The following is a 12,131-nucleotide window of genomic DNA, read 5'->3' as shown; positions in this document are numbered from 1 at the left end:
GAAAATGGCTTGAAAGCCCATAGGTTATCTGAAAAGCGTTTCCTTCTCCCATAAGTAGATTAAGTGGAAAAATCTCTGTGTTATTCTTTATCCCATGTAAAAGGTGAGTCAATGACATTTTAATGTACAATCTAAGAACTATTCCAATTCTGCCTAAGATTTTAAAAGTCCTCTGTGGTTTAGAAAATCGAAGGCAACCTTTATTTAAAGCCAGCTGAATTAAATAGAGTTTCTTTTAAATAAGTCAGCATACAAAAATAAGTTTCACTAGAAACTGAGTAGAACTGTATATAGTTTTAATAGTCCAGCTGACAGCTTGTTAACACAAGAAGAGAGAATTAAAGTAGTTTTTTACTTGACCTTTTGTTTTAATCTGTTTACCATAGGAGATATGCAGAATAGCCTCACATTTGGACAATTTTAGCAATTTTACAAACACCTTGAGAATATTAGATACAGAAATGTTTTCCTTGCCTATATTCATAAAACTGGGAGTCACCCTGCTGAGAAGCAATTCATCAATATCTATTTCAAGTTCATCCAGTAAATAACATACTTGCACTACTTTGGGTATACCACCACATGAACAAAATATAAGCAAAACTACCAGAAATACTGGGGAAAATGACTACCTTCCCCTCAGTGCAGCAGATGTCAACTGCAATGAGCATTCTACTGCAATGTTATTATGCCGGAATCAGATTTCTAAAGAAACTTTTGGAAGGATTTCTATCAAGATATGATAAATATCTACCCTCTCTGACCTCTCTGCAGAATATGATTTGTTGAAATGGCCACAGGCAATATCAATTCACAGGAAAAGAAATGACTCATGAAGAGATAAGACTTGAACTAACAGCAAGATCACTGCAGGAAAAGAGAGAGAGATGCAGCTGTCCCCTCCTGCACATGATAGATGTGACCCCCCAAAAGCTGGACGTAAATCGAAACAGGTTTTAAACTGAACTCACAAGAGGGTCCTGAATAAATTCCCCTCCCTACAACGTTCTTCCTTCTCAGGCTGGAGACTGAACTACCTGACAAAGGCAAAACACAGAGTCGCATCTGCCCAGTTACTGAGTTGATTAGTTGATAAAATTAAACAATGCAAATGTTGTTGGCGTGAATGTTTTTGCAAGATTATACACTGTGCGTAGGTACCCTGAACACTCTCCCGACAATAGCAACCAGTGGGCCTGAATCTAATTTTTCTGAAGCATCTGATAGGGCCTCTGGGTTGCTACTTCTCACTTATGCAGATTAAGATTTGAGTGACCAAGGGCAAGGCCAATGTTCTGATATTCTTCTGTTCAATAAATCTATTTTGGAAGCATCTATGACCTCAGTGATCTGGATAATATTAACTCTAAAAAAGACATATATAATTTTTAAAAGACAGGATGCACAAAAATGCTATTTCCCTTTAAAAAAAGAAAAGGTCATATACATTTTTAAGTTCCCTGGACTGACCCTATGCTATAAACAAACAGATTTGCAGAAGGTTGCTCTCCACTACCCTGAGATGCGCCCTCAGTTTCTCCCTTGCTTTGCTGCTTTCACTCCACCTGCTGTTGCAACGAAGCTGCCCAGACAACTCCATTCTCCCAAAACTGCTTTTTTCTTCTCTGGGTTTTTGTACTGGTTCTACAACAATATTTGCACGTTTCCCTAGGGAGAGAAAGCCTTGTTTACATTTTCCTCCCAATAAGGCTGCCATTAACACCCCAGGGCAGAGCAGACAAGGGAGTGGCTGCATTGGTGCAGAAGTGTGAGACTTTCCATAAGCCCCGCCTACGGGGCTTCCGCTTGACCTGTGGGCAGCAGCCTGGCTTTCCTTTCACCTCATCCCAGGAATCTATTTCTTGCTCTCTGGTACAGGATAAGAAATTGAAGACGTCAAGGAAAAAAAAAATGTTTTAACTATGTGTGGTGATGCATGTTAATGACACACTGCAGTGATCATTTTGCAATTATACACATGCCGAATCATTATGTCGGCACACCTGAAACTCACATAATGTGTGTCAACTATGTATCAATTAAAAACAGAAAACTAGGGGCGCCTGGGTGGCTCAGTTGGTTGGGCCACTGCCTTCGGCTCGGGTCATGGTCCCGGAGTCCTGGGATCGAGTCCCACATCGGGCTCCCCCTTCTCTGTGGGGAGCCTGCTTCTCCCTCTGCCTCTGCCTGCCACTCCCCCTGCTTGTGCTCACTCTGTCTCTCTATGTCAAATAAATAAATAAAATATTAAAAAAAAAAACAGAAAACTAAAGAAGTCATTAGAGAGTCCTTTCAAACGAGGTGGTATAAAGCATATGAATACACAAATTACATCTCTAGATTCTTTCCAAAGATTGCCTTCAGAGGAGTCCTCTTTTGTTGACCAATTCTATTTTTCTTGTGAGACAATTACTGTTATAAACTAAAGCTCCTGACAAAGACTCTGCTCTTCTATACGCCTGGTAAATTAAGAGATGACCATCTGCTTCTGACAATATAGGCAGCTCCAACTTTTCCTATCCCACCTCATGGACTTGCCCCAGAGGCACTCCAAAGGCTTTAAGTTCATGTCTGTCAAACTGAGGGGTGCACATCCAGGAACTGAACATGGTAAGAGTGATGGAACACTTTAAAAGTCAATAAATAAACACTAAATATCTAGAAAAAACTTCTAAAGTAAACAGGTATATTATGAAACAAAACACCAACTTTTGTTAATTTCTAGGATAAAGCATAAAAATTCAAATAAATGTTGGGCTTACTGCAGTTGCCTTTTGCTATGGAATCCAGGCCCCAAGAGGCCTCACTCCACTCAACATTGAAGCTAAGTGGAAAAGTTTGAGAATCACTGCCTTAAGTAATTACTGGGGTCTCCCTCCAGTTTCTACCTCTGTTGTAAATGAAAGTCATGACACTAATACACATCTAAGCAGCATGAAATAAACTAAGGCAACAATCTGTAAGAAATGAGCAACAAAATGATGGAAGTGATAATGTGTATTACTTTGTACTCAAATTTGTTTTTAACTCTAAAAGTAGTAACTGTGTCCCTACTAATTCAAAGTTTAGGCTTAGCAACCCGGCATAAATAAAGACGAATAGTTCTTACTGCAATGCCTTAGAAATCTGGCACATGTACACTTCATAACAATTATCAAAATTTACAAGAAAATTAATCTGGTCCACTTAGTGATACATATAATTTGGTACTTGCTGTTCCCTCTGCTTGGAACACTCGTCCCTTCAGTTCTCTACTCTGATTCTTTCTTAGCCTTTACACTCAACTCGTCAGAGAAGCCTTTCCTAACCATCCCCCTACAAGCCTTCTATAAATGTCGTCATCCTGTTTATTTCCTTTAGAAAGCCATTACTACAATTTGCAGTTATCCAGGAATTTACTCTTTATCATCTGTATGCTTCTTCCCAAAAGAATGGACCAGAACCTTGTCTTATTTATTGCCACATCCCCAACTCTGAGTGTCACTCAATAAATATTTTGGAATGAAAGGCTGCTGCATAGTATTTAAAAATTAAAGCAGGCATTTCTCACAGATTTTTTAAACTCTGAACACTCAGATTGTGGAGCTATTATAATCTGGCTCTCTTTTCTTACAAACCTAAAAAGAAACTGAGGTTCGGCAACTCTTAGAAAATCTTTTTAGGATTCCAAACTAGGGGTGGAGCCAGGACTCATCTTCCATTTCCCTTGTCTCCCACGCCAGGGAGCTTTCCAAACCAAGCTCACTTTATTAGTCCTGCAGGATGTATAAACAGTGTTGAATATGCGTGAAAACCAATTGCTTGCTTCTTTTCCCATCAAATTGCCCTTTTTCTTTTTTCTTTTGCCCACTATAGTGGAGAAATTACATGCTAAGAAGGCTGACCTCTGTGCCATGTGCAGACGAGATGGAACACCATTAAAATACAATGCTGTTCCACAGCCTGGGCTATGAGCTTCACCTCCACTGCAGCCACGGCCAGAGAGCCACCAGATTCACTACAGAAAGTCACAAAGTGTGTCTGAAGCCAGAAGAAGTCAATCCCATAGGCACCAATCTCTCACACATCCAAAAAATAATTTAATACATACTTGGGTAGCTATGCCTATTTTCCTCAAAGAAATCAAATTTAAACTCCAGGGACCAAGATAAAAAAAAATCCTAGGAAAAGAGAAGGGTCACATAAGCAAGTACCGTGAACAGTCACATGTTACAAATCCACTGGAAACTCCCAGAGAAGGACATGGGGACTGATGAGGAATCAGATCTATTTATTGAGTTCACAGGCAGGTAGCAGGTAACTAAGCCACCATGTCTGATGATAAAACATTTCTCCCTAGAAGAAACAGTGGTCATGCACAACTTCTTTCTAACCTCCTGAAATATCTGGAGTTTTTTGCAGTGGCTAGGCCAAAGTTCCTCTCTCCAGACTGCTGCACTCTGTTGCCCGGAGTTCCCAGGCTTAAAATCAGGGCTCAAAATTTACCTTGTCAGGATCCGTGCACAGGTGAACCCACGCCACTCTCTAACCCTGCAACACAATGGCTGACTTGTCTTCTCTGGGCCCGGGCATTTATATTATTTTGAAATCAGCTGTTTCTTCCTGTATATTTGTCCTGCCGGTGTATTAAGATGAGCCCTAGCACTGGTCTCTATTTTCCAACTAAATTGACACAGAGTCTCATTCCTGGACGTGACAATGCTGAAATAAAATTCACATGTGTGCAGAACAGGTTTTACCCTGATCAAATTTCTCAACCATAAAAGTGAGGCCCCCAGATTACCTGCTATTTAACACTGGCAAATCTGCCTTGTGAATTCATGCCATAATGCTATTAACTCTGTAATTTTAAAAAAGAACATGAGATTAATTTTAAAACTAAGCAAGATGATAGTACTCAACTAATACAAATCAAGAGAAAGGTAAATTGTAAATCCTATTAGTTGCAGTTTAAGATATTTACCCAAGCATGGGACAAATATTATTAGGATTCAATCGGTAACACAGTATTTTTTTTTCAAAATCTGTGCCAAACGTGTATGTATATAAAGCAATATTTTATTTTTACCCAAGAAAAAGTGCCCTATTTTAACTCCGAAAGACTTCTCATAAAAACTAAAGCAGATGTGGGTAATTACAATCTTAAGTACCTCAAGTTTCTTAAAAAAACCATTCCAAATCGTCATGAAACTCAAATAGTGCGCACTGTTAATGGCTGTGTGCTATACCTGTCAGAGAAATTTTTACGTAGTCCAAATGAAGCTACATGGTCAACGCTCTATAGTCAAATCAGTGGTATCCCTACCCCTACATAGGAAGGCTTTTTTTTATTAAGTTGTTGTCCTACCCTTTACATAACAAAAACTCATGTTGTAAATAGTATTTAATATAACCTAATAACCTGAAAAGTTTTTCCACTCACACATTATTAGTAAATGAGCTTCAAGCATACTGATTACTACAAAAACAAGCTCATATTTCATGCAAGCCACAGGTGAGAGAAATTCAGACAGGAGCATAAATGAAGATATTTGTAATTTAAATGAACATTTAAAATAGTATTTTAAAATTAACACAATGTTCAACTCAGTAAAAGTGAATTATTTTGTTAAAAGCAAAATTCTCTTTAATACTCGCACTAACATCTTACTTTGGAAATGCTGACAGTGCCCGGCACCTGGTATATGCTCACCAACTTGTTTGTTAAACATGACCTTGACCTAGATTCCACTCACAGTTCACTGGGGCTTTGACCTGAGCAAGAGAATAACAACACTGTACTACTGTATTGCATATATATAATTGTGAGTAATCAGGTGTGGCTAACAATGGTCACCAGCTTCCGCAGAGTTTATTGTATTGTTTCAGGAAAGCACAACATTCAGCTCCACCAAAAATAAAGCAGGAGAAGGTGAATGAACACACCTTCCAAGATCTGTGTGACATATATCAATATATGAGTGTGGGTGTTTGCCTTTTCCTAAGTGTGAAAAATAATTTCACTAACACAAGTCAGCATTTCCACTTGGGTTTCCAATTAATGTAGGGGCAAAAGGAAGGTTGGGAGAAAATGAGACAATTGTGGGAATTGTGAATCTAGCAGGGTAATAGTTATTGTTGAGAAATGTATTATAAAATGTCTACCTCACATCACGTACATCCGGCAAATCACTTACCCAAATCAGACTGTCAAGATTAGAGATCCTGAGATTTTACAAAACCCTCCATGATTTCTTCTCCAAAAAGAAATTCATCAACATAAATAGACTAGAAACATTTTTTTATTTTTTTTTGGTTTTCTGACAAGATGAAATTTTGATTAGACAATTAAACATTTTAATGAAAACAGGGAAAGACAAAATGATTCCAAAACTAGGATCTGAAGATATTATTCTTTATAAAAACTGGAAATTAATGTAACACATGTAAACAAGGTATTTAGTTTTACTAAAGTGATTTATTTTAACAATAGTTCACACTATGACTTTTTTGTTAATACGGAAGGTCAATATGCATTATTTATCTTTATATATATTTATATATAAAATATACATATACTCAAAAATTATCGCCTACACACAAAATGATGACAACCATGTCAAGTATATCCAGTTTTGAAAGAATAAAAGAGGCTCTACAAAAATAAAAATAGTAATTATATGAAGACGGTGGTATAATGGTGATGGTTTTATTTTCTTTTATAACATTATATTACTTTTAAAACTGAATTAAAATATATTTTGATTTAGTTATATACATAAAATTGCTACATCATTTAGAGATATTAAATAATAGCAGAAGAATATAGTTTCTAAATAAAACCACTATGTGGTTTTAAAATTCATGTAATTACAAAATCCACATACCTGAGCCAACCTCCTTTTCCTCTTCTTCAATGTTGTTTTTGATGCTATCATATTCCTCATCAATGGTCTGGTTACCACGCATCTGAGATAAAATTCTACGGGCCTTCTGAGTCTGTCCTTTCTGAATCAGCCATCGAGGGCTTTCAGGTAAAAAGAGAAAGCCAAAAAACTGTATAACTGCTGGAATTGCTGCAAGTCCCAACATGTACCTGTAATAAGAAATCCACATATTATTGTAAAATTTGGACTTATTAGCACTGAGTATGAATAAAAGGTTTATGTTTACCACATTGGAAATAGTATCTCATATTATATTAGAATGATTTTCCATGTGTGTGTGGGTGGTGCGTGTGACCAGAAAAAAGAGTATTTTTATGCTGTGAGAAACTGAAAAATGAGAAAAATATGATCACATAAATTACAATACAAAGGAGCAAAAGTCATAATAATTATGTATATACATTCTGAACCACACACATCAGGCAAAACACCATAATCACCATTCCTTTCTAATACTAATATATATAATTCTGTATTTTACAATAGAAAATGAGGCTAAGACAAAACTCTGATAATCTGTTTAAAAAAATACATTTTTCATTAAGATAAATGCCCCAAACTACCTATTGTTTTGCTCCGTGAATGATCAGTAATGATTTCATTTTGCCATCAAGCATCATGTTCACCCTCATTAACTAAGGAGAAGCCCAGAGCAGAAAAGGATAGTCAGAAGCAAATAATCATTATTAAAATGACAGAAATGTAGTAAATAAGCATATCACTTTAAATCCACCAGAGAAATAACAAAAATAGTAATATGTGTACATCATTATCAAAGATCTCTCCAAAATTATTCTGACCACTAGAACGATTTCCTAACTACTCTTTGCTGTTAGGCCTCCATCTTTTTGAATTGAGGGGTTAGATTAGATAAACTGTGAGGTCATTTTCAAATGGAAACTTCTATGGATCTAGGACACCTGTACATTTTCTCTTGATCCAAATTCCCTGGGTATGTTCCATGGCAGATTTATGATGGCAGAGCTCAGAAAGCCAGCTGTGATTACGTAACAACCACACTCACTGATATTCATAAATCAATTAGAAGTCACTTGACTCAATACACTTTTCAAAGCTATTCCAACTGTTAAGCTATGTTAAACCCAAAGTAGAGTGAGCAACCTTGAAGCCGCCAAATATAAAACTTGTGAAATAAGTCCATTACTTTTCTTTCCTTTTTTTTTTTTAAGATTTTATTTATTTATTTAACAGAGAGAGAGAGACACAGCAGAGAGGGAACACAAGCAGAGGGACTGGGAGAGGGAGAAGCAGGCTTCCTGCTGAGCAGGGAGCCCGATGCGGGGCTTGATCCCAGGACCCTGGGATCATGACCTAAGCCGAAGGCAGACATGCTTAACGACTAAGCCACCCAGGTGCCCAATAAGTCCATTACTTTTCAAACAAAATTCATTTTAATACCAAAAACAGCATGAAAAAAAATACAACTGTCACAAAAGATGTTAAAAATACCTCTCACTCCAAGATATTTGCAAACGACATATCTGATAAAGGTTTAGTATCCAAAACCTATAAAGAACTTATCAAACTTAACACCTAAAAAATAATCCAGTAAAGAAATGAGCAGAGGACATAAACAGACATTTTTCCAAAAAAGACATAGAGATGGCTAACAGATATGTGGAAAGATACTCAACATCATCATCAGGGAACTACAAATCAAAACTACAATGAGATACCTTGTCAGGATGGCTAAAATTAACACAGGAAAAAAGAGATGTTGGCAAGGATGTGGAGAAAGGGGAAACTTTACACGGTTGATGAGAATGCAAACCAGAGCAGTCATTCTGGAAAACAGTATGGAGGTTCCTCAAAAAGTTGAAAACAGAACTACCCTACGACCCAGCAAATGCACTACCAGGTATTTACCCAAGGATAAAAAAATACTGATTTGAAGGAATATGTGCACCCTGATGTTTAACAGCAGCACTATCAACAATAGCCAAATTATGGAAGGGCCAACATGTCCCACTGACTGATAAATGGATAAAGAAGTTGTGGAAAATATATGCAATGGAATATTACTCAGCCATAAAAAAGAATGAAATCTTGCCATTTGCAAAGACATGGATGGAGCTAGAGTGTATTATGCTAAGTGAAATAAGTCAGAGAAAAACAAATACTATATGATTTCACTCATACGTGGAATTTAATAAAGGAAACAAATGAACATAGGTATAAAAAAAGAGAGAGGGAAACCATAAAAACAAAGTCTTAACTACAGAGAAACCCCTGGCCAGACTTATGAAAAAGAAAAGAGAAATGACACAAATAAAATCATGAACGAAAGAGGAGCGATCACAACCAACACCAAAGAAATACAAACAATTATAAGAACATATTATGAGCAACTCTATGCCAGCAAATTAGATAACCTGGAAGAAATGCATGCATTCCTCGAGATATATAAACTACCAAAACTGAACCAGGAAGAAACAGAAAACATGAACAGACCTATCACCACTAAGGAAATTGAAGCAGCAATCAAACATCTCCCAACAAACAAAAGCCCAGGGCTAGATGGCTTCCCAGGGAAATTCTACCAAACATTTCAAGAAGAATTAATACCTATTCTTCTGAAACTGTTCCAAAAAATAGAAATGGAAGGAAAACTTCCAAACTCGTTTTATGAGGCCACCACTACCTTGATTCCAAAACCAAAGACCCCATCAAAAAGGAGAATTACAGACCAATATCCTTGATGAACATGGTTACAAAAATTCTCACCAAAATACTAGCCAACAGGATCCCACAGTACATTAAAAGGATTATTCACCACAGCCAAGTGGGATTTATCCCTGGGCTGCAAGGTTGGTTCAGCATCCGCAAATCAATCAATGTGATATAATACATTAATAAAAGAAAGAACAAGAACCATATGATCCTCTCAATAGATGCAGAAAAAGCATTCGATCAAAACTCTTCAGAGTATAGGGAGAGAGAGCGCATACCTCAATATCATAAAAGCCATCTATGAAAAACCCCCAGCAAATATCATTCTCAACGGGGAAAAACTGAGAGCTTTCCCCCTAAGGTCAGGAACGCGGCAGGAATGTCCACAATCACTGCTATTCAACACAGTACTAGAAGTCCTAGCCACAGCAATCAGACAACAAAAACAAATAAAAGGCATCCGAATCGGCAAAGAAATCAAACTCACACTCTTTGCAGATGATATACTTTATGTGAAAAACCCAAAAGACTCCACCCCAAAACTGCTAGAACTCATACAGGAATTCAGTCAAGTGGCAGGATATAAAATCAATGCACAGAAATCAGTGGCATTCCTATACACCAACAACAAGACAGAAGAAAGAGAAATTAAGGAGTCGATCCCATCTACAATTGCACCCCAAACCATAAGATACCTAGGAATAAATCTAACCAAAGAGGCAAAGAACCTGTACTCAGAAAAACATAAAATACTCATGAAAGAAATTGAGGAAGACACAAAGAAATGGAAAAACGTTCCATGCTCATGGATTGGAAGAACAAATATTGTGAAGATGTCAATGCTACCTAGAGCAATCTACACATTTAATGCAATCTCTATCAAAATACCATCCGCTTTTTTCAAAGAAATGGAACAAATAATCCTAAAATTTGTATGGAACCAGAAAAGACGCTGAATAGCCAGAGGAATGTTGATAAAGAAAAGCAAAGCTGGCGGCATCACAATTCCGGACTTCCAGCTCTATTACAAAGCTGTCATCGTCAAGACAGTATGGTACTGGCACAAAAACAGACACATACATCAATGGAACAGAATAGAGAGCCCAGAAATGGACCCTCAACTCTATGGTCAACTTATCTTCGACAAAGCAGGAAAGAATGTCCATTGGAAAAAAGTCTCTTCAACAAATGACGTTGGGAAAATTGGACAGCCATATGCAGAAGAATGAAACTGGACCATTTCCTTACACCACACACAAAAATAGACTCCAAATGGTTGAAAGACTTAAATGTGAGACAGGAGTCCATCAAAATCCTAAAGGAGAACACAGGCAGCAACCTCTTCGACCTCAGCTGCAGCAACTTCTTCCTAGAAACATCGCCAAAGGTAAGGGAAGCAAGGGCAAAAATGAACTATTGGGACTTCATCAAGATAAAAAGCTTTTGCACAGCAAAAGAAACAGTCCACAAAACCAAAAGACAAGCAACAGAATGGGGGGAGAAGATATTTGCAAATGACATATCAGATAAAGGGCTAGTATCCAAAATCAATAAAGAACTTATCAAACTCAACACCCAAAGAACAAATGATCCACTCAAGAAATGGGCAGAAGACATGAACAGACATTTTTCCAAAGAAGACATCCAAATGGCCAACAGGCACATGAAAAAGTGCTCAACATTGCTCGGCATCAGGGAAATCCAAATCAAAACCTCAATGAGATACCACCTCACACCAGTCAGAATGGCTAAAATGAACAAGTCAGGAAACGACAGATGTTGGCGGGGAGGCGGAGAAAGGGGAACCCTCCTACACTGTTGGTGGGAATACAGGCTGGTGCAGCCACTCTGGAAAACAGTATGGAAGTTCCTCAATAAGTTGAAAATAGAGCTACCCTATGACCCAACAATTGCACTACTGGGTATTTACCTCAAAGATACAAATGTAGGGATCCGAAGGGGTATATGCACCCCAATGTTTATAGCAGCAATGTCCACAACAGCCAAACTGTGGAAAGAGGCAAGATGTCCATCGACAGATGAATGGATAAAGAAGATGTGGTATATATATATACAATGGAATATCATGCAGCCATCAAAAGGAATGAGATCTTGCCATTTGCAATGACGTGGATGGAACCGGAGGGTGTTATGTTGAGCTTAAAAACAAGTCAATCAGAGAAAGACATGTATCATATGACCTCACTGATATGAGGAATTCTTAATCTCAGGAAACAAACTGAGGGTTGCTGGAGTGGGGGGTGGGTGGGAGGGATGGGGTGGCTGGGTGATAGACACTGGGGAGGTTATGTGCTATGGTGAGCGCTGTGAATTGTGCAAGACTGTTGAATCACAGATCTGTACCTATGAAACAAATAATGCAATATATGATGAAAAAAAAAAAGAAGATAGCAGGAGGGGGAAAATGAAGGGGGGAATCGGAGGGGGAGACGAACCATGAGAGACTATGGACTCTGAAAAACAAACTGAGGGTTCTAGAGGGGAGGGGGTGGG

The 12,131-nt window shown here is 37.8% G+C and overlaps 1 protein-coding gene across 1 annotated transcript in view; it reads right to left on the bottom strand.

Moving 5' to 3' along the window:
* Positions 1–12,131, bottom strand: part of SLC2A13 (solute carrier family 2 member 13) — a 375,990-nt gene that overhangs the window by 286,874 nt on the left and 76,985 nt on the right. Inside the window, exon 3 of the mRNA XM_027592538.2 lies at positions 6,867–7,075. Coding sequence (XP_027448339.1) covers positions 6,867–7,075 — 209 coding nt within the window. The remainder of the gene's footprint in view (positions 1–6,866; positions 7,076–12,131) is intronic.

The sequence above is a fragment of the Zalophus californianus genome, chromosome 9 (assembly GCF_009762305.2).
Source record: "Zalophus californianus isolate mZalCal1 chromosome 9, mZalCal1.pri.v2, whole genome shotgun sequence".
NCBI classification, from domain to species: domain Eukaryota; kingdom Metazoa; phylum Chordata; class Mammalia; order Carnivora; family Otariidae; genus Zalophus; species Zalophus californianus.
Note: the sequence above shows the minus strand (reverse complement) of the source record. Positions and strands in the feature narration are given on the sequence as shown.